This window comes from Bos indicus, chromosome 11 (assembly GCF_029378745.1).
Source record: "Bos indicus isolate NIAB-ARS_2022 breed Sahiwal x Tharparkar chromosome 11, NIAB-ARS_B.indTharparkar_mat_pri_1.0, whole genome shotgun sequence".
In the NCBI taxonomy this organism is placed as follows: Eukaryota; Metazoa; Chordata; class Mammalia; order Artiodactyla; family Bovidae; genus Bos; species Bos indicus.
The window spans coordinates 99,137,484-99,158,763 of NC_091770.1; the positions used below are offsets into that span (position 1 = coordinate 99,137,484).

A 21,280-nucleotide genomic window follows, 5' to 3' on the forward strand; every position below is an offset into this window, starting at 1 on the left:
GCAGACACTCACTGACACAGTCCCGTTGCCTGTCAGGAGTGGATCCTGCAGCCAGGTGTCGTCTGCCGGCCAGAGCCTAGGGTTCCGGCCCTCGTGAGCTTTGGTGGGAGGGATAGGAGGACCAGAGCGGGAGCCAGGAGTCTCGGGTCCTTGTCCCAGCTCAGTCATTCCCCGCATGAAGCTGGGCAGGCCCTTCCCTCCCGAGCCCTCCATGTCCCCATCTGTGCATTGGGCACATGTATGCTGTTCTCTTTGGGTCCTTATAATAACAGCAGCCAGTCTCCAGGGCTCTGCAGAGGCAGTCCTGACCCAGCTCACAGCCCCTTTGGGCTGGATGTGCTGAAGGCACGCGCTGGGGTCAAGGGCAGAAGCTTGGGGGATGGGCAGAGTTGCTCTCAGATCCTAGCTCTGCCCTGTACTTGATGTGATCCTCGGTCCCCTCATTTATACAGTTTGGATGGGGTTGGAAACCTCACAGAATGGTTCTGGGGCTTCCTTAGCTTTTGCTGGTAGGTGCTCCGCTCCAGCAGTGGGCCTGCTTCCTGGTAATCAGTCAATCGTCTGCTTCCTCTTGGACCAGTGAGGCTCCTGCGGCCCAAAGTGGGCCCTGGGGCGGGGGTCTTTGGTGAAGAAAAAGAGCCATTGTGTCTGATCTTGGCCTTAACAATGAGGACTTAGCTGTTGCTTGGGCAGCTCCTCAGGAATATGCCAGTCTTTCCTCCTTACATGGACTTTGACCCCCGCCCAGGTGACCTCGGGAGTGAGTCAGGAGTTTTCCTTTCTGCCTCTGTCGTGGGATTTTTGGTGGGCTGTGCCCTCCCTGCCACACCCTCCTGTATTTCAGGAATGGAGGTCTCCCTCGCCTGTCTGGTCTGGTACCTCTCCCACAGTGCCCCCACCTCAGCCCTGGGGTGGCCCAGCCCCCCATCTGGAGCTGGTTAGCTTTTGGAAAAAAACAGCCCTGTGGAAACACCACCCACCCACTTCCCAAAGCCTGAGCTGAATTGAATGGACAAATCATGGGGAGGCCCAGCCCCACCCCTTACCCCAACCCGGGCTCTTTGCTCCAACTTAAAACCACACTGGTGGCCTTTTCCCTGATTATAATAGCAATTTTGAAAACTTTTTTTTTTTTGAACACTTGACATTCAAAAAATAAAAAATACCTTCACATTCCACCCAGAACAGCTCCTGCTAACGAACAGTTTGTGGCACTTGCCAAGTGTCCAGGAGGTACTCCTGCTGTCCCCAAAACTGCAGATGGGAAAGTAAGGCCAGGGGCATGAGTAGCAACCTGGTCAGGCTGCTGGTGTGTGTGTGGGGGGTTCCCCAAGAGTTGCTGACCCAGCACTGCAGGAAGACCCTCGCTGTGTTCCTGGCACACAGGCGGGCCTCTCTCGGGATCTGTGGGGCAGCCAATTGGGAAGGGGCTGCAACAGCTGGGATCACGACCTGTGAGGGAGCTGAGTCTTGGCTATGTTTCCCCAAAGGGTTCTCTCACGTGTCTTCCTCACCAGCCTGTCCCCGGAGTCCCTCATACCCTCTAGCCTCAGATGCCTGCGGGGGTGGCGGAGGGGGGGGCACCCCTCCTCCAGCTCTCTGCTCTGGGAAAGCAGGGCCCATGCAGCTAGTCCCAGTGTGGTGGCCCAGAAAGCAGTACTTGACTCAGGGCCAAGGCCCCCAGGGTCTGAGCTGTGTCCCCATGCTCACTCCTGAGACACTCTGTCCCTTGGCCATTCAGAAAGCGTCACTTCGGGGAAGGCCAGTGGCTGGTTTTCAGAAGCAGCAGCCAGTTTTCAGAATGGCCCTGTCAGCTGCTGAGCAGGGCTGGCTGGAAGGGTGGGTGTGCTGACCGCCAGCCTCAGACACCAACACCTCGGGCCTGGGGGTGGGGAACAGGGAGCCTGGCTTCCTTCGCCCTCATTCTGAAGGCCCAGCCCCCACTCCATGCCATTAGATCTCCCTTATCTTCTACTTTGCTCAGAGCTGCAGACAGATCTATAATCCTCTCAGGACCTAGAGAGTCTCAGGGGATCAAGGGTGGGGGTGGACACTCCTCCCCCAGGCCCTCTTCCACCTTTGGAATGCAAAGTCGCTCAGAACCTGTCTGCTGGCCTACAGAGACCCACCCCACATTCCAGCTCCTCCAACTTGCCACTGGTGGCCTCAGTTCAGTTCAGTCGCTCAGTCACGTCCAACTCTTTGTGACCCCATGGACTGTTGCACCGTCTAAGCTGGTGGCCTGGGCACTGTCTGATCCTTGCCCAGGAGAGGGGCAGGCGTGGGTCGGATGGTCCAGTCAGTGGTGGCCCCTGGACTGGGACTCAGGTGTCTTCCTGCCTGCCGGGACCCTGCTGGGACACAACTTGTAGGCACCTTTTAAACAGCCAGCAGGAGTGGTTTCTGGAAAGAAATAGAAAGGGGACAGTTCTGGTAGAAGCCTTTAGAGATCAGGACTGGCTAATCCTGGATTAGCTGCGGGGTGGGGCGAGGGATGGCCCCAGGGTGTGCGGCAGAGACAAGGGCGGCCCCATCCAAGGACAGAAGTGAGACGGGGGTGGTGTGGAGAAGGGCTGGGGGTTACGTTGGGTTTTCTCTGGGTGAGGCCAGGGAAGGATGGGAAGCCAGGATTCGGGTTTTCTCTGGGCAGGGAAGGGTTAAACGTTCTTGGGCTTCCCAGGCTCTCGCCCCTCCCCTCCTGAACTTCCTCTCCAGCCTTGGCCTTGGTACCCAGAGCTACCAGCCGCCCTTGTGCCCTGCCCCGGGTCATCATGGCCTGCCTGATTCCCTCACAGCTTCAGAAGGTAGGGGCCTGCCGGTTGGGAGACCCCGAGGGTCAGATAAATATAAGGGGCCCCTCAAAACTTGAGCTAGTCCAGGAAACTCGACCCCGCCCCGTTGTATTTCTGAACAGGAAACTGAAGCCCAGAGTGGTCGGTTCACAGGCACGACCCCTAACTTCTGCACACACAGCCAGGGGCCGTCCAGGCCACCGCACCCGCGGTGGTGGGGGAACATGTAGGTGACAATACCAGACTAAAACACAGGGTCTTGAGAGCTGGGGGTGGGGGCGGGGGCGAAGGTCTGGGAAGGGGCGGGCCCAACGAGGGGGCGGGCCCGCTGATCCCACCCCTAACCCAAGGCGCTTGGCTGCGGAACCAGCCGCGGGCGTTCCAGCGTGCCTGTATGCTAAGTCACTTCAGTCTTGTCCCACTCTTTGCCACCCTACGGACTGTCTCCCGCCAGGTTCCTCTGTCCACGGGATTCTCCAGGCAAAACTACTGGAGCGGGTTGACATGCCCTCCTCCAGAGGAGGACCAGGGATCCGACCTGCGTTTCTTAAGTCTCCTGCATTGCCAGGCGGGTTCTTCACCGCTAGCGCCACCTGGAAAGAGCTAAGCCTTGGGAATTAGAGCGAGGGAGATCTTTGAAAAAACCTGACCCTTGTGGTTTGATCCTGGTGGCAAGAGGAAAATGCAAAAAAAAAAAAAAAAAAAAAAAATTACAGAAAATCTCAAAAAAGAAAATTAAAACATTCCATACATTTCCTTGAAGAAGGAAATGGCAACCCACTCCAGTATTCTTGCCTGAAGAATCCCATGGACAGAGGAGCCTGGTGAGCCGCACAGTCCATAGGGTCGCAAAGAGTCGGACACGACTGAAGCGACTGAGCACGCACGCACGGGCACGCACGCATACATTCCCTACGCTGAGACAGTATTTTTGTATACAGCCCTTGAATCGCTGAAAGGTCCGGGGAATTCCCGGGTGGTCCCGCCGTTAAGACTTGGCCTTTCCACTGCGGAGGGCACAGGTTTGATGCCAGGACTTGGAATTAAGATCCCGGAAGCCGCACTGTGGGGCCGAATAAAATAAAAGGCCCATCACAGTTGTTGTGTCTGACTAGGTTGTGTCCGACTCTTTGTGATCCCATGGACTGCAGCACACCAGGCTTCCCTGTTCTTCACTATATCCTGGAGTTTGCTCAAACTTAGGTCCATTGAGTTGGTGATGCCATCCAACCATCTCATCCTCTGTCATTCCCTTCTCCTCCTGCCTTTGATCTTTCCCAGCATCAGGGTCTTTTCTAATGAGTCAGCTGTTTGTATTAGGTGGCCAAAGTATTGGAGCTTCAGCTTCAGCATCAGTCCTTCCGATGAACATTCAGGGTTGGCTTCCTTTAGGATTGTTTGATCTCCTTGCTGTCCAAGGGACTCTCAAGAGTCTTCTCCAGCACAGTTCGAAACCATCAGTTCTTGGGTGTTCAGCCTTCTTTATGGTCCAACTCTTACATCCAAACGTGACTACTGGAAAAACCATAGATTTGACTAGATGGACCTTTGTCCGCAAAGTGATGTCTCTGCTTTTTAACATACTGTCTAGGTTTGTCATTGCTTTTCTTCCAAGGAGCAATCATCTTTTAATTTCATGGTTGCAGTCACCATCCACAGTGATTTTGGAGCCCAAGAAAATAAAATATGTCATGGTTTCCACTTTTTCCCCTTCTATTTGCAAAGAAGTCATAGGACTGACTGGATGCCATTGATCTTAGTTTTTTGAATGTTGAGGGTTAAGGAGAAGGGGATGACAGAAGAGGAGACAGTTACATGGCATCACTGACTCAATGGACATGAATCTGAGCAAGCTCCAGGAGATGGTGAAGGACAGGGAAGCTTGGTGTGCTGCAGTCCATGGGATCACAAAGAGTCTGACACGACTGAGGAACTGAATAGCAAATCTTGATTCCAGCTTGTGATTCATCCAGCTTGGCATTTCACATGATGAAGCAACAGTTAGAACTGGACATGGAACAGCAGACTGGTTCCAAATAGGAAAAGGAGTACGTCAAGGCTGTATATTGTCACCTTGTTTATTTAACTTATATGCAGAGAACATCACGAGAAACGCCAGGCTGGACGAAGCACAAGCTGGAATCAAAATTGCTAGCAGAAATATCAATAACCTCAGATATGCAGATGACACCACCCTTATGGCAGAAAGTAAAGAAGAACTAAAGAGCCTCTTGATGAAAGTGAAAGAGGAGAGTGAAAAAGTTGGCTTAAAGCTCAACATTCAGAAAACGAAGATCATGGCATCCGGTCCCATCACTTCATGGCAAATAGATGGGGAAACAGTGGAAACAGTGGCTGACTTTATTTTTCTAGGCTCCAAAATCACTGCAGATGGTGACTGCAGCCATGAAATTAAAAGACGTTTACTCCTTGGAAGGAAAGTTATGACCAACCTAGATAGCATATTCAAAAGCAGAGACATTACTTTGCCAACAAAGGTTCATCTAGTCAAGGCTATGGTTTTTCCTGTGGTCATGTATGGATGTGAGAGTTGGACTGTGAACAAAGCTGAGCACCAAAGAATTGATGCTTTTGAACTGTGGTGTTGGAGAAGACTCTTGAGAGTCCCTTGGACTGTGAGGAGATCCAACCAGTCCATCCTAAAGGAGATCAGTCCTGGGTGTTCATTGGAAGAACTGATGTTGAAGCTGAAACTCCAATACTTTGGCCACCTGATGAGAAGAGCTGACTCATTGGAAAAGACCCTGATGCTGGGAAAGATTGAGGGCAGGAGGAGAAGGCGACGACAGAGGATGAGATGGCTGGATGGCATCACCGACTCAATGGACATGGGTTTGGGTGAACTCTGGGAGTTGGTGATGGACAGGGAGGCCTGGTGTGCTGCCGTTCATGGGGTTGCAAAGAGTTGGATACGACTGAGTGACTAACACCCCAAAAAGATGTCCTTTTCATTATAGGGGACTGGAATGCAAAAGTAGGAAGTCAAGAAACACCTGGAGTAACAGGCAAATTTGGCCTTGGAATACAGAATGAAACAGGGCAAAGACTAATAGAGTTTTGCCAAGAAAATGCACTGGTCATAACAAACACCCTCTTCCAACAACACAAGAGAGGACTCTATACATGGACATCACCAGATGGTCAACACCGAAATCAGATTGATTATATTCTTTGCAGCCAAAGACGGAGAAGCTCTATACAGTCAGCAAAAACAAGACTGGGAGCTGACTGTGGCTCAGACCATGAACTTCTTATTGCCAAATTCAGACTTAAATTGAAGAAAGTAGGGAAAACCACTAGACCATTCAGGTATGACCTAAATCAAATCCCTTATGATTATACAGTGGAAGTGAGAAATAGATTTAAGGGCCTAGATCTGATAGATAGAGTGCCTGATGAACTATGGACTGAGGTTCATGACATTGTACAGGAGACAGGGATCAAGACCATCCCCATGGAAAAGAAATGCAAAATGGCTGTCTGGGGAGGCCTTACAAATAGCTGTGAAAAGAAGAGAAGTGAAAAGCAAAGGAGAAAAGGAAAGATATAAACATCTGAATGCAGAGTTCCAAAGAATAGCAAGAAGAGATAAGAAAGCCTTCCTCAGCGATCAATGCAAAGAAATAGAGGAAAACAACAGAATGGGAAAGACTAGAGATCTCGTCAAGAAAATCAGAGATACCAAAGGAACATTTCATGCAAAGATGGGCTTGATAAAGGACAGAAATGGTATGGACCTAACAGAAGCAGAAGATATTAAGAAGAAATGGCAAGAATACACAGAAGAACTGTACAAAAAAGATCTTCACGACCCAGCTAATCACAATGGTGTGATCACTGACCTAGAGCCAGACATCCTGGAATGTGAAGTGAAGTGGGCCTTAGCAAGCATCACTACGAACAAAGCTAGTGGAGGTGATAGAATTCCAGTTGAGCTATTTCAAATCCTGAAAGATGATGCTGTGAAAGTGCTGCACTCAATATGCCAGCAAATTTGGAAAACTCAGCAGTGGCCACAGGACTGGAAAAGGTCAGTTTTCATTCCAATCCCAAAGAAAGGCAATGCCAAAGAATGCTTAAACTACCGCACAATTGCACTCATCTCACATGCTAGTAAAGTAATGCTCAAAATTCTCCAAGCCAGGCTTCAGCAATATGTGAACCATGAACCTCCTGATCTTTAAGCTGGTTTTAGAAAAGGCAGAGGAACCAGAGATCAAATTGCCAACATCCGCTGGATCATGGAAAAAGCAAGAGAGTTCCAGAAAACATCTATTTCTGCTTTATTGACTATGCCAAAGCCTTTGACTGTGTGGATCACAATAGACTGTGGAAAATTCTGAAAGAGATGGGAATACCAGACCACCTGACCTGCCTCTTGAGAAATCTGTATGCAGGTCAGGAAGCAACAGTTAGAACTGGACATGGAACAACAGACTGGTTCCAAATAGGAAAAGGAGTACGTCAAGGCTGTATATTGTCACCCTGCTTATTTAACTTATATGCGGAGTACATCATGAGAAATGCTGGGCTGGAAGAAACACAAGCTGGAATCAAGATTGCCGGGAGGAATATCAATAACCTCAGATATGCAGATGACACCACCCTTATGGCAGAAAGTGAAGAAGAACTCAAAAGCCTCTTGATGAAGGTGAAAGTGGAGAGTGAAAAAGTTGGCTTAAAGCTCAACATTCAGAAAATGAAGATCATGGCATCCGGTCCCATCACTTCATGGCAAATAGATGGGGAAACAGTGGAAACAGTATCAGACTTTATTTTTCTAGGCTCCAAAATCACTGCAGATGGTGACTGCAGCCATGAAATTAAAAGACGCTTACTCCTTGGAAGGAAAGTTATGACCAACCTAGATAGCATATTCAAAAGCAGAGACATTACTTTGCCAACAAAGGTTCATCTAGTCAAGGCTATGGTTTTTCCTGTGCTCATGTATGGATGTGAGAGTTGGACTGTGAAGAAGGCTGAATGCCGAAGAATTGATGCTTTTGAACTGTGGTGTTGGATAGGACTTTGGAGAGTCCCTTGGACTGCAAGGAGATCCAACCAGTCCATTCTGAAGGAGATCAGCCCTGGGATTTCTTTGGAAGGAATGATGCTAAAGCTGAAACTCCAGTACTTTGGCCACCTCATGCAAAGAGTTGACTCATTGGAAAAGACTCCGATGCTGGGAGGGATTGGGGGCAAGAGGAGAAGGGGACGACAGAGGATGAGATGGCTGGATGGCACCACTGACTCGATGGACGTGAGTCTGAGTGAACTCTGGGAGTTGGTGATGGACAGGGAGGCCTGGCATGCTGCAATTCATGAGGTCGAGAAGAGTCGGACACGACTGAGCAACTGATCTGATCTGATCTGAGTGACTGAACTGAACTGAACTGATTCTTTATATAAGTTAAATAAGCAGGGTGACAATATACAGCCTTGACGTGCTCCTTTCCCAATTTGGAACCAGTCTGTTGTTCCATGTCCAGTTCTAACCGTTGCTTCTTGACCTGCATACAGATTTCTCAGGAGGCAGGTAAGGTGGTCTGGTATCCCCATCTCTTTAAGAGTTTTCCACAGTTTGTTGTGATCAACACAGTCAAAAGGCTTTAGTGTGGTCGACAAAGCAGAAGTAGATGTTTTTCTGGAATTCCTTTGCTTTTTCTATGATCCAACAGATGTTGGCCATTTGATTTCTGGTTCCTCTGCCTTTTCTAAATCCAGTTTATACATCTGGAAGTTCTCGGTTCACAGACTATTGAAGTCTAGCTTGAAGAATTCTGAGCATTACCTTTCTAGCATGTGAAATGAGCACAACTGTATGGTAGTTTGAATATTCCTAGGCATTGCCTTTCTTTGGGATTGGAATGAAAACTGACCTTTTCCAGTCCTGTGGCTATTGCTGAGTTTTCCAAATTTGCTGGCATTTTGAGTGCAGCACTTTCACAGCATCATCTTTTAGAATTTGAAGTAGCTCATCTGAAATTCTGTCACCTCCACTAGCTTTGTTCATGTAATGCTTGCTGAGGCCCACTCGACTTTGCATTCCAGAATGTCTGGCTCTAGGTACATGACCACAGCATCGTGATTATCTGGGCCATTAAGAACTTTTTTGTATAGTTCTTCCGTGTATTCTTACAGATGGTAGAAATGCCCATTCAACATGTTTCCCCAAGTTTCTCCTATGTGCCAGGCACAGTACTGGGACCTAGAACTCCTGCTGTCCCTTGGGCCTTCACGCAGCCCTCTGTTGGAGGGACAGGTGTGACCCCACTGGACAGCATTTGCCCAAGTTCTCGCAAATTAGAATACTTATTTGTATTTGGCTTTTTTTGTTGTTCTTGTTCAGTCACTTAGTCATGTCCAACTCTTTGCAGCCTCATGGATCACAGCATACCATGCTGGCCTGTTCTTCACTCTCTCCCGGAGTTTGCTCAAACTCAAGTCTGTTGAGTCTGTGATGCCATCCAACCACCTCATCCTCTGTCACCCACTTCTCCTCCTGCCCTCAGTCTTTCCCAGCATCAAGGTCTTTTCCAATGAGCCGGCTCTTCAGTACATTTATTTATTTAGCTGGGCTGGGTTTTAGTCGAAGCACTTGGGATCTTTTATCTTCCTTTCAGCATATGGGATGGTTAGTTGTAGCATGTGAACACTTAGTTCTGGCATGTGGGATCTAATTCCCCAGGCACTGGGAGCAGCGGGGAATCTTAGCTACTGAACCACCAGGGAACTCCCATGGCTTCTTTTTCTAATCTCACAATATATCTAGAACACATCCCCATGCCAGTAAATATTTTTCTATCACCTGTGTTACACTCCAGGGAGATAAAGCATACTTCGTGTAATAGAATCCCGTGTATACTGGTCTGTTGGATGTCTGTCTCCTTTCTTAGACCAGGTCTGGGAGGCAGGCATCATGGATGGCTTGTTCACGACTGAATCTCTAGCTCCTAAAGCCACATCTGGTGCACGGTAGATGTACAGTCAATGTTGGCTGGATAAATGAATGAGGTTGTATCCCCATGTGACTCAAGCCCACTGGAGGGTTACAGTGGGGACATCTCTGCTTCTACTCCCCTTCATTCAAGCAGCCAGCACTCACTGCCCTTCACTGGACATAGGCGCCATGGCCAGGGAGGCGGGCGGAGCAACGAACAGGACGCTAGGTCCTGCCTTCAGACAGCTTCTGGTTTGGGGAGGGGTCAAATCAGTCCTCTCAAAGAGCGTTTGAGGCTGGGGGGAAGCCTGAGTCTCCTGCCTGTCTGCCTGCAGTTTCAGGAGGATGGATTCCTGGTGCTGGAAGGGTTCTTATCTGCAGACGAGTGTGAGGCCATGCAACGGAGGATTGATGAGATCGTGGCCAAGATGGATGTCCCTCTCCACTGTCGCACGGAATTTTCTACCCAGGAGGAGGAGCAGCTGCGAGCCCAGGTAGGTGCCTGGAGCAGGCAGAGATGGGACCTGGTCTCTGATGGGCGGTGAAGCCTGGAAACATCAGGTCCCAAGGCCCATGGGTTCATTTTTCTGGCCTTGCAGCACTGTTCAGCTCTTAGTTCCCCAACCAGGGATAGAACCTGTACCCCCTGAAGTGGAAGCTCAGACCCTTAACCACGAGCCGCCAGGGGAGTCCCCCCATCAGCTCATTCTGACACTGAGTCAGGCCTTGAACTTTCTCAAGGCACCAGACTGTGTCTTATTTGCCGATTTCCTTCACTCCCTACTATGAATTTATAAAGTCAACGTTATTGCCCCCATTTGACAGATAAATTAAGGATAATTGAAGTTCAGTTCACATGCCCCAAACTACACAGTTAATCACTAATAGAGCCAGAACTTAAACCCAGATTTGCCGGATACCAAGTTCATGTTGTCACTGCTCTGCTGTACTTCCTTAGAAGTTTTCCTGCCACAAAGCACCACTTTGTGGCCACAATCCAAAACAAATGATTTTGATGGGCCTACCTGGGTAAGTCATCCCCCAGTGAGACTAGGACCTCTGCTTGTCCCGCCCCTCCACCTGACTCCACCCCGGTGACCTAATGGGACTCAGTACAGTTTGAGATGGATAAGTTGAGACCCAGGGGTTCTCCCACACAGTTCTTGTAACCTTTCATAGCCTGATTTTATGAGCCTGCCTGCTGCTGGGCCCTCAAGCCAAAGCTGCAGTCCAGGGACTTCCCTGGTGGGTCCAGCGGCTAAGACTTTACACTCTCAGTGCAGGGGGCCCAGGTTCCATCCCTGGTCAGGGATCTAGATCCCACGTGCTGCAACTAAAGAATTGCATGCTGCAATAAACATGGAAGATCCTGCATGCCACAACTAAACACCCGGCACAGCCAAGTAAATACATTCAGTTCAGTGCAGTCGCTCAGTCGTGTCCGACTCTTTGCGACTCCATGAACCGCAGCATGCCAGCCCTCCCTGTCCATCACCAACTCCCGGAGTTCACCCAAACCCATGTCCATTGACTCGGTGATGCCATCCAACCATCTCATCCTCTGTTGTCCCCTTCTCCTGCACTCAATCTTTCCCAGCATCAAGGTCTTTTCAAGTGAGTCAGCTCTTTGCATCAGGTGGCCAAAGTATTGGAGTTTCAGCTTCAACATCAGTCCTTCCAATGAACACCCAGGACTGATCTCCTTAAGGATGGACTGGTTGGATCTCCTCGAAGTCCAAGGGACTCTCAAGAGTGTTCTCCAACCCCACAGTGCAAAAGCATCAATTCTTCAGCACTCAGCTTTCTTTATAGTCCAACTCTCACATCCATACGTTACCACCGGAAAAAACATAGCCTTGACTAGATGAACCTTTGTTGGCAAAGTAATGTCTCTACTTTTTAATATGCTGTCCAGGTTGGTCATAACTTTCCTTCCAAGGAGTAAGCGTTTTTTAATTTCATGGCTGCAGTCACCATCTGCAGTGATTTTGGAGCCTAGAAAAATAAAGTCAGCCACTGTTTCCACTGTTTCCCCATCTATTTGCCATGAAGTGATGGGACCGGATGCCATGATCTTTGTTTTCTGAATGTTGAGCTTTAAGCCAACTTTTTCACTCTCCTCTTTCACTTTCATCAAGAGGCTCTTTAGTTCTTCACTTTCTGCCATAAGGGTGGTGTCATCTGCATATCTGAGGTTATTGATATTTCTCCTGGCAATCTTGATTCCAGTTTGTGTTTCGTCCAGCCCAGCGTTTCTCATGATGTACTCTGCATACGATAAATACACTAACAACCACAAAACAAGCTGTGGTCCAGGCTCAGTAATGGGGGCTCATGCTTACTCATGGCAATGAACTTCTGCCATCTGGTGGGCATAAAGGGAATTACAGTGACTGGAAGGCTTACTACGCAGAGAATGGGGAGTTGAGAAGGAAAGGGGGTTTATAGGATGACAGCTTTGCTCCCAACAGTAGGTTTCATTTGGCTGTACTGGTATCCAGTATATCCTCAATATTCACTACTGATACTGTGAAAGACTTTGAAATGGATGTTTAAAAAAGATCGGCAGGTGTCCTGTTCGGCTCTTCTTTCCAGCTTACCTGCACTTTTCATTGTTTTTTAAGTTGACAATCCTGCAAGTTTTGTGATAACTCAGTGATACTTGTCCATAGAAATGGGCATGAACTGGGTCTGGCAGGATGCAATTATTGATCGCCCCTGTGGCTGTATCAGTTTTGCACTGATCTGTAAATTCATTTCAGCGTTTCTTGGTGCCTATATTTGTGTGGTTCTTAAAATTCTCCTTTGAACATGTTGCTGGTTCCTTTGTGAATTACTGAGTTTAGTAACATCTTTGACATGCATGTAGCATCATTGTCTTTAATATTATTATCCATTATAAGGTTGAGGGCAGGAGGAGAAGGGGACGACAGAGGATGAGATGGTTGGATGGCGTCACCAACTCAATGGACATGGGTTTGGGTGGACTCTGGGAGTTGGTGATGGACAGGGAGGCCTGGTGTGCTGTGGTTCATAGGGTCACAAAGAGTCGGACACGACTGAGCGACTGAACTGAACTAAACTGATGCTTCTGAGACTTGTTTCCCTCACCCTGATCCTAGTACAGAGGAACTGAGAATGTTGGAAAAAACCTTTCAGTTTTCAGTGGGAAGCTGAAAGTTTTCAAAGAACCACTATGAGTCACTGATTTGAGCCAGGCAGGCACCTGTGATAGCAGATGTGTTCAGGTGAGTAAGAGGTGAGGCTCTGCCTCCTGGGAACCCAGGCAGGGGCATCACTCAACTGTCCTTAAGTCACCACGCTGGGAGGAAGATTATACATGTGTGCCGTGTATATACAATCTTCCTTCCATGGTGACATAGGCTCAGTTGAGTGACACCAATGCCCCTACTTGGAAGGAAGATGATGTGTATGTGTGCTTCGTGTATGGGCTTACCTGGTGGCTCAGACATCAAAGAATCTGCCCGCGATTCGGGAGACTGGGCTTCAATCCCTGGGTCAGGAAGATCCCCTGGAGAAGGGAATGGCAACCCACTCCAGTATTCTTGCTTGGGAAATCCCATGGACAGAGGAGCCTGGCGGGTTACAGTCCATGGGGTTGCAAGGAGTTGGACACGACTGAGCAACTTACACTTTCACTTTTACTTTTCATTGAGTCTGTTCATATATATTGGAGAAGGCAATGGCAACTCACTCCAGTACTCTCACCTGGAAAATCCCATGAACAGAGGAGCCTGGTAGGCTCCTCGGCATGGTGATCATGTGTGACCAAAGCCACAAGGAAAACAAGGGACATCTTCCTGGAGCATCATTTTCAGATGATGCTAAGAAATTTGAAATATGATATTAAAATTAACAAGGAGGAGTTATTAAGAAAAAGATTAGTAATAGCTTATATTTAGAGAGCATTTAGTCATGCCCTCACTGAGTGTTTTCTATAATAATAAACGCAGATATTCACATGACACCATATTCCAAGGACTGTTCTAGAGTCTTATGTGTGTGTGTGTGTACACGTGTGTGTGTGCATGTACGTGCTGTCATGTCCGACTCTTTGTGACCCCATGAACTGTAGCCCACCAGGCTTCTCTGTCCATGGGATTTCCCAGGCAAGAATACTGGAGTGGGTTGCCATTTCCTTCTCCAGGAGATATTTCCCCACTCAGGCATTGAACCCACATCTCCTGCATTGGCAGGTGAATTCCTTACCACTGAGCTCCTGGAAGCCCAAGAATAATAAGGGGCAGATATTCACATGACACCACATTCCCAGCAACTGTTCTTGTGCTTTATATATGTTGTTGTTCAGTCACCAAGTAAACAGCATAATCCCTACAACACCCTATGAGATAGGTGCCTTTAGTAGCCTGTGTATTTTATGAGGAAACCAAACCCGGAGAGGTTCAGTAATGTGATTGTGGTCACAGCCCATCAGTGGCAGAGCTGGGATTTGAACCCCAGTATTCTAGCTCCAGGGTTTCCCAAGTGGCCCAGAGCTCCCTGGGAACCAGGCCTCTTTGATCATGCCATTATCGGGTATGAGTCATGTGATTTATTACGAGGTTTCCAGGGGGACTTCCTGACGGTCCAGTGGTAAGATTCCATGCTCCCAATGCAGGGGGCCCAGGTTCGATCCCTGGTCAAGGAACTAGGATCCCACATTCTGCAACTAAGAGCCCGCATACTGCGACTAGAAAAAAGATCCCGCGTGTCACAATTAAGACCTGGTGCAGACAAATAAATTAATTAATTAATTAAAAAAAAAAGAGGTTTCCAAAAACTTCTGTGCTTGTAGCTTCGGACTGTGCTGTCGGGCCCTTGGGTTTCCAGTTTACCATCTGTGTTGCATTGAACAAGTCTGAGAAGCATCAGTGGAGTCTGCAGCTCTGTGCTGGGTGCAGGATGGGGGGCCCTCTGAATCCTCTTCCCTCTCTGTCAGGCCCAACTGTGACCCCGGGATTCTCTCTCAGTCCCTCTGATGTCCCCTCTCCACAGGGCAGCACAGACTATTTCTTAAGCAGCGGTGACAAGATTCGATTCTTCTTTGAGAAAGGCGTCTTTGACAAACAAGGTTTGGAACTGGGGTCCTAGACTGGCTGGACTTGGGTGTTTGCCCCCCGGGGCTGGGGGGTTGGTGCACTGAGACCAGCTGTCTGCGGGTAGCTGGACTCCAGTTCTTCTGCCTTGATCTATTCTTTGTGCCACAGGAAATTTCCTGGTCCCACCGGAGAAATCCATCAACAAAATTGGCCATGGTAAGCAGGGGCTTGGGGGAACCTAAAGTCTGAAGAGTTGGGGGGGCCTTCCTCCAAAGCACACAGTCAGTGAGTAGCCCAACAGATGGCATTTCTGGGTGCAGGCTCCCCCTTGGACCCTGCTCTCCACTCCTCAGTTATAAACAAGCGGAAAGCTCATGCACAGAAAATAGCAAACATCAAAGTGAAGCCTGATCCTGGGTGCGCAGGCCTAGGCCCGGGAGGGCACTGGGGACTGGGGACTGGCTCTTCATCTCGCCTTTGTCCTGCAGCCCTGCATGCCCTTGACCCCATCTTCAGGTGTGTCACACACTCCCACAAGGTGCAGGTGAGCAGAGGTGTCGGCGAGGGCGGGCAGGTAGGCCAGATGTGAGTGTGGGCAGGCTGGCTGTGTGACCTCTGCCCCCTTCCAGGCTTTGGCCAGAAGTCTGGGCCTCCAGATGCCTGTGGTGGTGCAGAGCATGTATATCTTTAAGGTGAGTTCCCTGTCCTCCCCAGGCCTCAGTTTATCCTCTGTAAAATGGGCACAGTGCTTAAACCAGCCCCTCCATACTAGGGCCACAAGCTATCTCCCTGAAGAATTACTACTCAGTGGGTAAGAGAACATGAAAATTGATCTCCCCTGGTTAGGATGCCTGGCATTCCCTTGGCTCTCAGTTACAATTTAGCAGCAGAAGGGAAGGGGTCCGAAGGGCTGCCTCCTCCTTTTGTTGGCTATTGAAATGCCTTGCTGTCAGCTTTCAAGGCCCAGCTCAGTGCCACCTCCTCCAAGAAGCCTTCAAACTCCCTTGGGAAGAGAGGACCCATCTCTGACCCTGAAGCCTAGAGGCTCAACTGCTGGTCTGGGCCCCAGTTCCTCCCACTGCCCCTCACTTCTGCCTTGTGTCTCTTTTTTTTTTTTTAAACAAACTAATTTTATTTTGGTCGCGTCAAGTCTTTATTGTGGCACACGGGCTCAGTAGTTGCAGCGCGTGGGCTTAGCTGCTCCGTGGCATGTGGAGTTTTAGTTCCCTGACCAGGGATCAAACCCACATCCTCTGCATTGAAAGGTGGATTCTTAACCACCTGACCACCGGGGAAGTGCCCTGCCTTGTGTTCTTGTTAGACACGTAAGTCTTCTCTTCCCAGAGAAGTTTGAAGGTGTCTGAAGGCGTGTTCAGACTGGGAGCTCCCTGCTAGGCAGGGTCGTTTTTCTCTCTGCAGCCCTCCTGGGCTGGCACAGTAGGTGCTGGGTGCCAGTGGGGAAGCCTGGGAGATAAACACCTGTGGCAGGGGCAGGAGCATCCCACTGAGATGACTCAGAGCAGCACCCACCCCGCCCCCACCCTGGTCTCACCTGGCCCCTCCTCTCTCTTGCAGCAACCTCACTTCGGAGGTGAAGGTGAGCCAAGAGCAGGCTGGGGTCCCTGGCAAAGGTCCTGGCGGGAGATCTGGGACATCAATCATTGTCAGGGCCCCAGAGGGACCAGCCTCCTCTGCTGCTTCCAGAGTGAACTGGTGGGGCGGGAGGGGGCGGTGTCCAGGAGTCCTTGACACAGTGGTTCCCAAAACTGGTAGCAACCCCTTGCGGATTAGAAATACACATGCCTGGGCCCCATTCTCTGAGATCTTGAGGTAACCAAGGGCCTGGGAATCTGTATTTTATCAAGTTCCCTGGAGGGCTGATTCAGCCTAGAAATTGCTGATCTGATTACACACCTGCTGGAATCACAGTTACCCTTTCCTGCCTCCCTCATGGGCGATGATCCCCTTCTCTCACATACCTCCAGTGACAGAGGGCTCACTCTCCTGCAGGCAGCTCTTTCCTTCCTGCACAAGCCCGAGTCCTTCCTCTGTAAGGCCCCCTCCTCTCCACCAAGCCCAAGGACAGTCTCCCGAAGGGGGTGACCATCCTCTCTCTGAGCCATCTCTGCTTAACCTGGCACCCCCAGCTCCTTCAGCCTTTCCTCCTCCCAGTGTTTTGGGGCCCCAACCATTAGGACACCTTTGTTTGGACACTGGATTGTCAAAGTCTCTCTTAAAGTCTGGTGTTCAGAAAGCACACAGTTCCTCGGGAAAGGACTAGCACCCACTTTTGTTCTTATAGATTCAGTTCCTCTGTTGAGTGGTCCTCCCTGGTGGCCTGGGCCCCAGCATCATGCAGGGGGTGTTTACAAGGGGGATTCTATGTCCGTCCCTTGCTTTGCACCCAATTTCTCAGTCTTCAGCCCCTGGGGGCTTACACTGGGCTATCTGGTGGCCAAGTGCCCTCCCTGCCTAAGGACAGTGGCTTGATTACCTGCTGCAATGAAACAACAGCCGCTGCTTTCTAGGCTGCAGTTACAACGTTGAGCACATATTGGCTCATGGGCTTCTTCAGCAACCTCGCAGTTAGGTTATCATAGGGACTGCTCTATGGTTTAGGAAATTGAAGTTTTGAGAGGTGATCTCTCTTGCCCAGAGTCTCCAGCCCAGGAAGTGGGGAGATTCTAACTGCTCCTGGGAGGACCAAGGACTGAGTTGAATTGGGGCCCAGGTGAGGCGGGGTGGGGCTTCTCACGCCCAGGTGGGCCTGCTGCAGTCGCCCCTCACCAGGACGCCTCCTTCCTGTACACGGAGCCCCTGGGCTGGGTGCTGGGCCTGTGGATTGCCCTGGAAGACGCCATGCTGGAGAACGGCTGCCTCTGGTTCATCCCTGGGTCCCACACAGGTGAGGCCACCTGCCTCTCCCTGGTCACTTGTCCTCACCCTCCACGAGTATACACGTGCGTGCTCGATAGCGTTGGACTCTTTGCCACCCCATGGACTGTAGCCCACCAGGCTCCTCTGTCTATGGGATTTTTTAGACAAGAATACTGGAGCAGGTTGCCACTTCCTACTCCAGGAGATCTTCCTAACCCAGGGATTGAACCCGTGTCTCCTGCATCTCCTGCATTAGCAGGCGGGTTCTTTACCACTGAGCCATCTGGGAAGCCCCCCGCCCCCCATGGAAGAAGGACCTGGAAAAAAGAGAGGCTGAAGGCCCCACTTTGGCCTGCAGGTGGAGTGTCAAGAAGGATGGTCCGGACCCCTGCTGGCTCAGTGCCTGGCACCAGCTTCCTCGGGTCGGAGCCAATCCGGGATAACAGCCTCTTTGTGCCCACACCAGTGCTGAGAGGTAGGGGGGGTGCAGAGGGCAGGGAGCAGGGCCTGGAGGCCATGCCCAGGGGGTCTGTGCCTGCTCTGACCTGAGGGCCGGGGAGTCACAGCAGGAGGGAACGTCGGGCGGGCGCTTCGAGGACTGAAAGCTGCGTGACCGACACCAGGGTCCCCCAGGCTGGCCTGGAATCCAGATACTGCTCCTTCCAGACTGTCTCTAAGAGCAAATGACTGAAACCCTCTGAGCCTCAGTTTCCCCAAACATCAAGTGGGGAAGCCAGTGAGATGTCATGTGTGAGATGGTGCACAAGTGCTCAGAAACCCTGGCTGTCAGCACACCCTTCCTTTCGATTTTTGTATTAGTATTTATCTGGTTGCATTGGGTGTTAGTTGTGACAAGTGTGCTCAGGAGTTGAGCCATGCAGGCAGCTGCCTCGTGGCACGTGGAAGTCTTAGTTCCCCAGCCAGGGATTGAACTTGCATCCCCTGCATGGGAAGGCGGTTTCTTAACCACGGGACCACCAGGGCAGTCCCACACCCTTTCTTTTAGAAAAGGGAAACTGAGTTCCAACGCTGTGTTCCTGGGTGAGGCCCCAGCTGGCTTCTGCCTGGTTCTGGAAATGCCGCAGAAGGCAATGCCACTGCCGAGGCTTGCGAGGGCATGGGCCACGGTGGAAGGACTTGATCCCGGGGCAACCCACGTCCAACCACACAGCCTCCAACCTGGGGCAGACTCCAGGCCCCTGAGGTTGCCAGGATGAGGATGGGGACAAAGAGGCCATACCACCACTTGAGGGAGGGGACTGCCCACCATGTCCCTTCCTGCCCCGAGTGCTCTCCTGACCTGCTGTGGCCCTGCCAGGGGCCCTCGTCCTGATCCATGGAGAAGTGGTTCACAAGAGTGAGCAGAACCTTTCTGACCGCTCGCGCCAGGCCTACACTTTCCACCTCATGGAGGCCGCTGGCACCATCTGGAGCCCAGATAACTGGTAGGTGGCAGGGCTGTTCTGTGCCCCAGACGGCTCCTGAACAGGCCTGCCCTGGAGGCCCTGGACAGTGCTTCTGGCCCAAGGTCTTCCCCCCTCCGTCCTCTGCAGGCTCCAGCCGACCCCTGAGCTGCCCTTTCCCCCACTGTACACCTAAAGGCCCTCTCAGGGCGGGGACACGTCCACTCTTGGGTGAAGCTGCGGGCCACCAACACCAGCGCCTTGCTCAACTGCCTGGCCTCAACAGGGAAGCCACGTCTCTCCTCCAGGGATTTTCTCATGCTGGTGTCTCTGCAGACAGGCGGGCACGAGGTGGTAGCCTGGTAGCAGGAGCCCGGGCTGGGTGCCCTTCCTGACATCTCTCTCTGCTTTTCCCTACCCTAACACAACCTGCCCCGAGACGCAGCCTCACAGCCATGAAAAGGGTTCTCGCTGCTTCTTTGCCGGCTTCTCAGTCTTCTCCCCTCTCGATGGAAGTCTTGGTCAGTATGGTGGGAGACACTGAATAAACATGACTTCCAAATGCAGCATCTTGATCCTCCTTTCCCAGGCCACCTTGCTGTCAAGATGAGAGCCCTGGTAAGAGGCATCCCATGTGGTCCAGCCCTGCCTGGTGAGGTACATGTGATGTCAGTAACAGTAAGTGACATTCAGTGGGCATTCGTGGTGCCAGGAGCTTGCTGTGCTTACCGACTGGATCCTCACCCCTTTCAGGCAGGCGCTGTGTACAGAAGGAGCTGACATGTGGGAAGGTTAAGTGATCTAAGTCTCACAGCTGTTCAGGTGTTTGGCGAGGTTAGCTGGATGCAGGGCCTGTGCTCTGACCTCTATGCTCCCAGTTCTCCTTCTGGGGGGAAAGAGGACTGGAGCCTGGAATCTAGTCTTAGATTCTGGTCGCTTTCCAGCTCAGTCCAGGCTCTGCTCTCTGGGCCCACCAAGGGGCTGGACTAGGGCCTCCACAGGTCCCTCTTTTTGGGCATGCTTGACAGGCACCCAGATCTGCAGGAACAATGACCAAATCCCAAACCTGCTTGGCTGGGGTCTGGTCCAGTGGTTGCAAACTGGGGACCATTAGCCGATTTCACAACGCAGAAGTGTTCTGTCTGGGCCTCAGCATTAAAGCAAACAAACCAACCCACAACTTTTTAAAGCTGAGAGATTTCACATAACGATCCATGTCTCTAAGCTGCCTTGAATGAGCAGGTCAATAGCCTGCGTCAAGAGTCTGGGCCTGTGGTCCAGCCTAGGTGACCGCTGGCTGGAGCTGGTCCTTACAGGCCCGAGTGCTCTTCCCTTCCCTTTCCCGCCCTCTCTCATTGTGTAACCTGTGTGGGTCTCTTCTCTGAGCGAGGAATTAGAACCAAGGGGGCTGGTGAAGCTTACTGAGTGCTCAGACTCGCTCTGCTGGGGAAGCCAGGGGTAGGCATGCTCCAGCCTCAAGAGGCCTTAAGATTCTATGACCTTGACTTCTGACCCCTGCTGTATATGTGGACAAACCAAGGCCACCTGGGGAGTCAGGGGGAAAGCCAGCACTCATATACTCTGCACCCTAACGTGGTGCTGCCTCCTTCAGCCAAGCAGTAGCGGCAGTCTGAGCAAAGGGAAGGGTTTGTTAACGTTTCTTTGAGGCCAGAAGGAATGTCTCAATACCCTCCTCTGAGAGAAAGGGCCTGCTGGTGAAGCCCAGGCAGAAGCACAAGCTCCCAGCGCTGGGCTGCTTGCTTCCAGCCTTGGTGGGGCAGAGTTCTCACCTCTTCCTGCTAGGTCTCTCCCTGTTAGGCTGGGGAGAAGTGGGCAGAACCTTTGAGAAACCTGCTGTGCTATCTTCTCACTGATGGGAAATGTTCATCCACTCAACGAAGGTCTGCTGAGTTCTGGCCACCTGCCAGGCTGTGTTGGCACTGGGGGATACAGTGGGGAACCACAGAGCTTGGACTCTGCTCTCAAGAGAGCGAGGCTGGAGCATGCCTATCCCTGGCTTCCCCAGCAGAGCGAGTCTGAGCACTCAGTAAGCTTCACCAGCCCCCTTGGCTCTAATTCCTCGCTCAGAGAAGAGACCCACACAGGTGTGGACATGACAGGAGGGCAAAGAGGTCTCAGGAGGAACTTGGACAAGGACCCTGTGCTGTCCAGCTTGTCCGTCATCAG

General features: G+C 51.0%; 1 protein-coding gene across 1 annotated transcript; it reads left to right on the forward strand.

Moving 5' to 3' along the window:
* The first annotated feature begins 2,658 nt into the window (after positions 1 to 2,658).
* PHYHD1 (phytanoyl-CoA dioxygenase domain containing 1) lies at positions 2,659 to 19,659 on the forward strand. Its single transcript, XM_019970988.2, has 11 exons — positions 2,659 to 2,804; positions 10,089 to 10,247; positions 14,770 to 14,845; positions 14,982 to 15,029; positions 15,302 to 15,357; positions 15,443 to 15,505; positions 16,389 to 16,410; positions 17,590 to 17,718; positions 18,049 to 18,165; positions 19,009 to 19,135; positions 19,244 to 19,659. The coding sequence occupies exons 1-11, from the start codon at positions 2,772 to 2,774 to the stop codon at positions 19,287 to 19,289; spliced, it is 876 nt and encodes a 291-aa protein (XP_019826547.2). The 5' UTR covers positions 2,659 to 2,771; the 3' UTR covers positions 19,290 to 19,659.
* The last annotated feature ends 1,621 nt before the right edge of the window (positions 19,660 to 21,280 follow it).

Bases quoted from the DNA above. Each gene is read 5' to 3' on its own strand.
- PHYHD1 (XM_019970988.2), top strand. From the start codon at position 2,772: ATGGCCTGCCTGATTCCCTCACAGCTTCAGAAG. The intron at 10,248-14,769 runs GTAGGTGCCTGG...CCCTCTCCACAG, and splicing joins AGGAGCAGCTGCGAGCCCAG to GGCAGCACAGACTATTTCTT. The intron at 19,136-19,243 runs GTAGGTGGCAGG...CGTCCTCTGCAG, and splicing joins ATCTGGAGCCCAGATAACTG to GCTCCAGCCGACCCCTGAGC.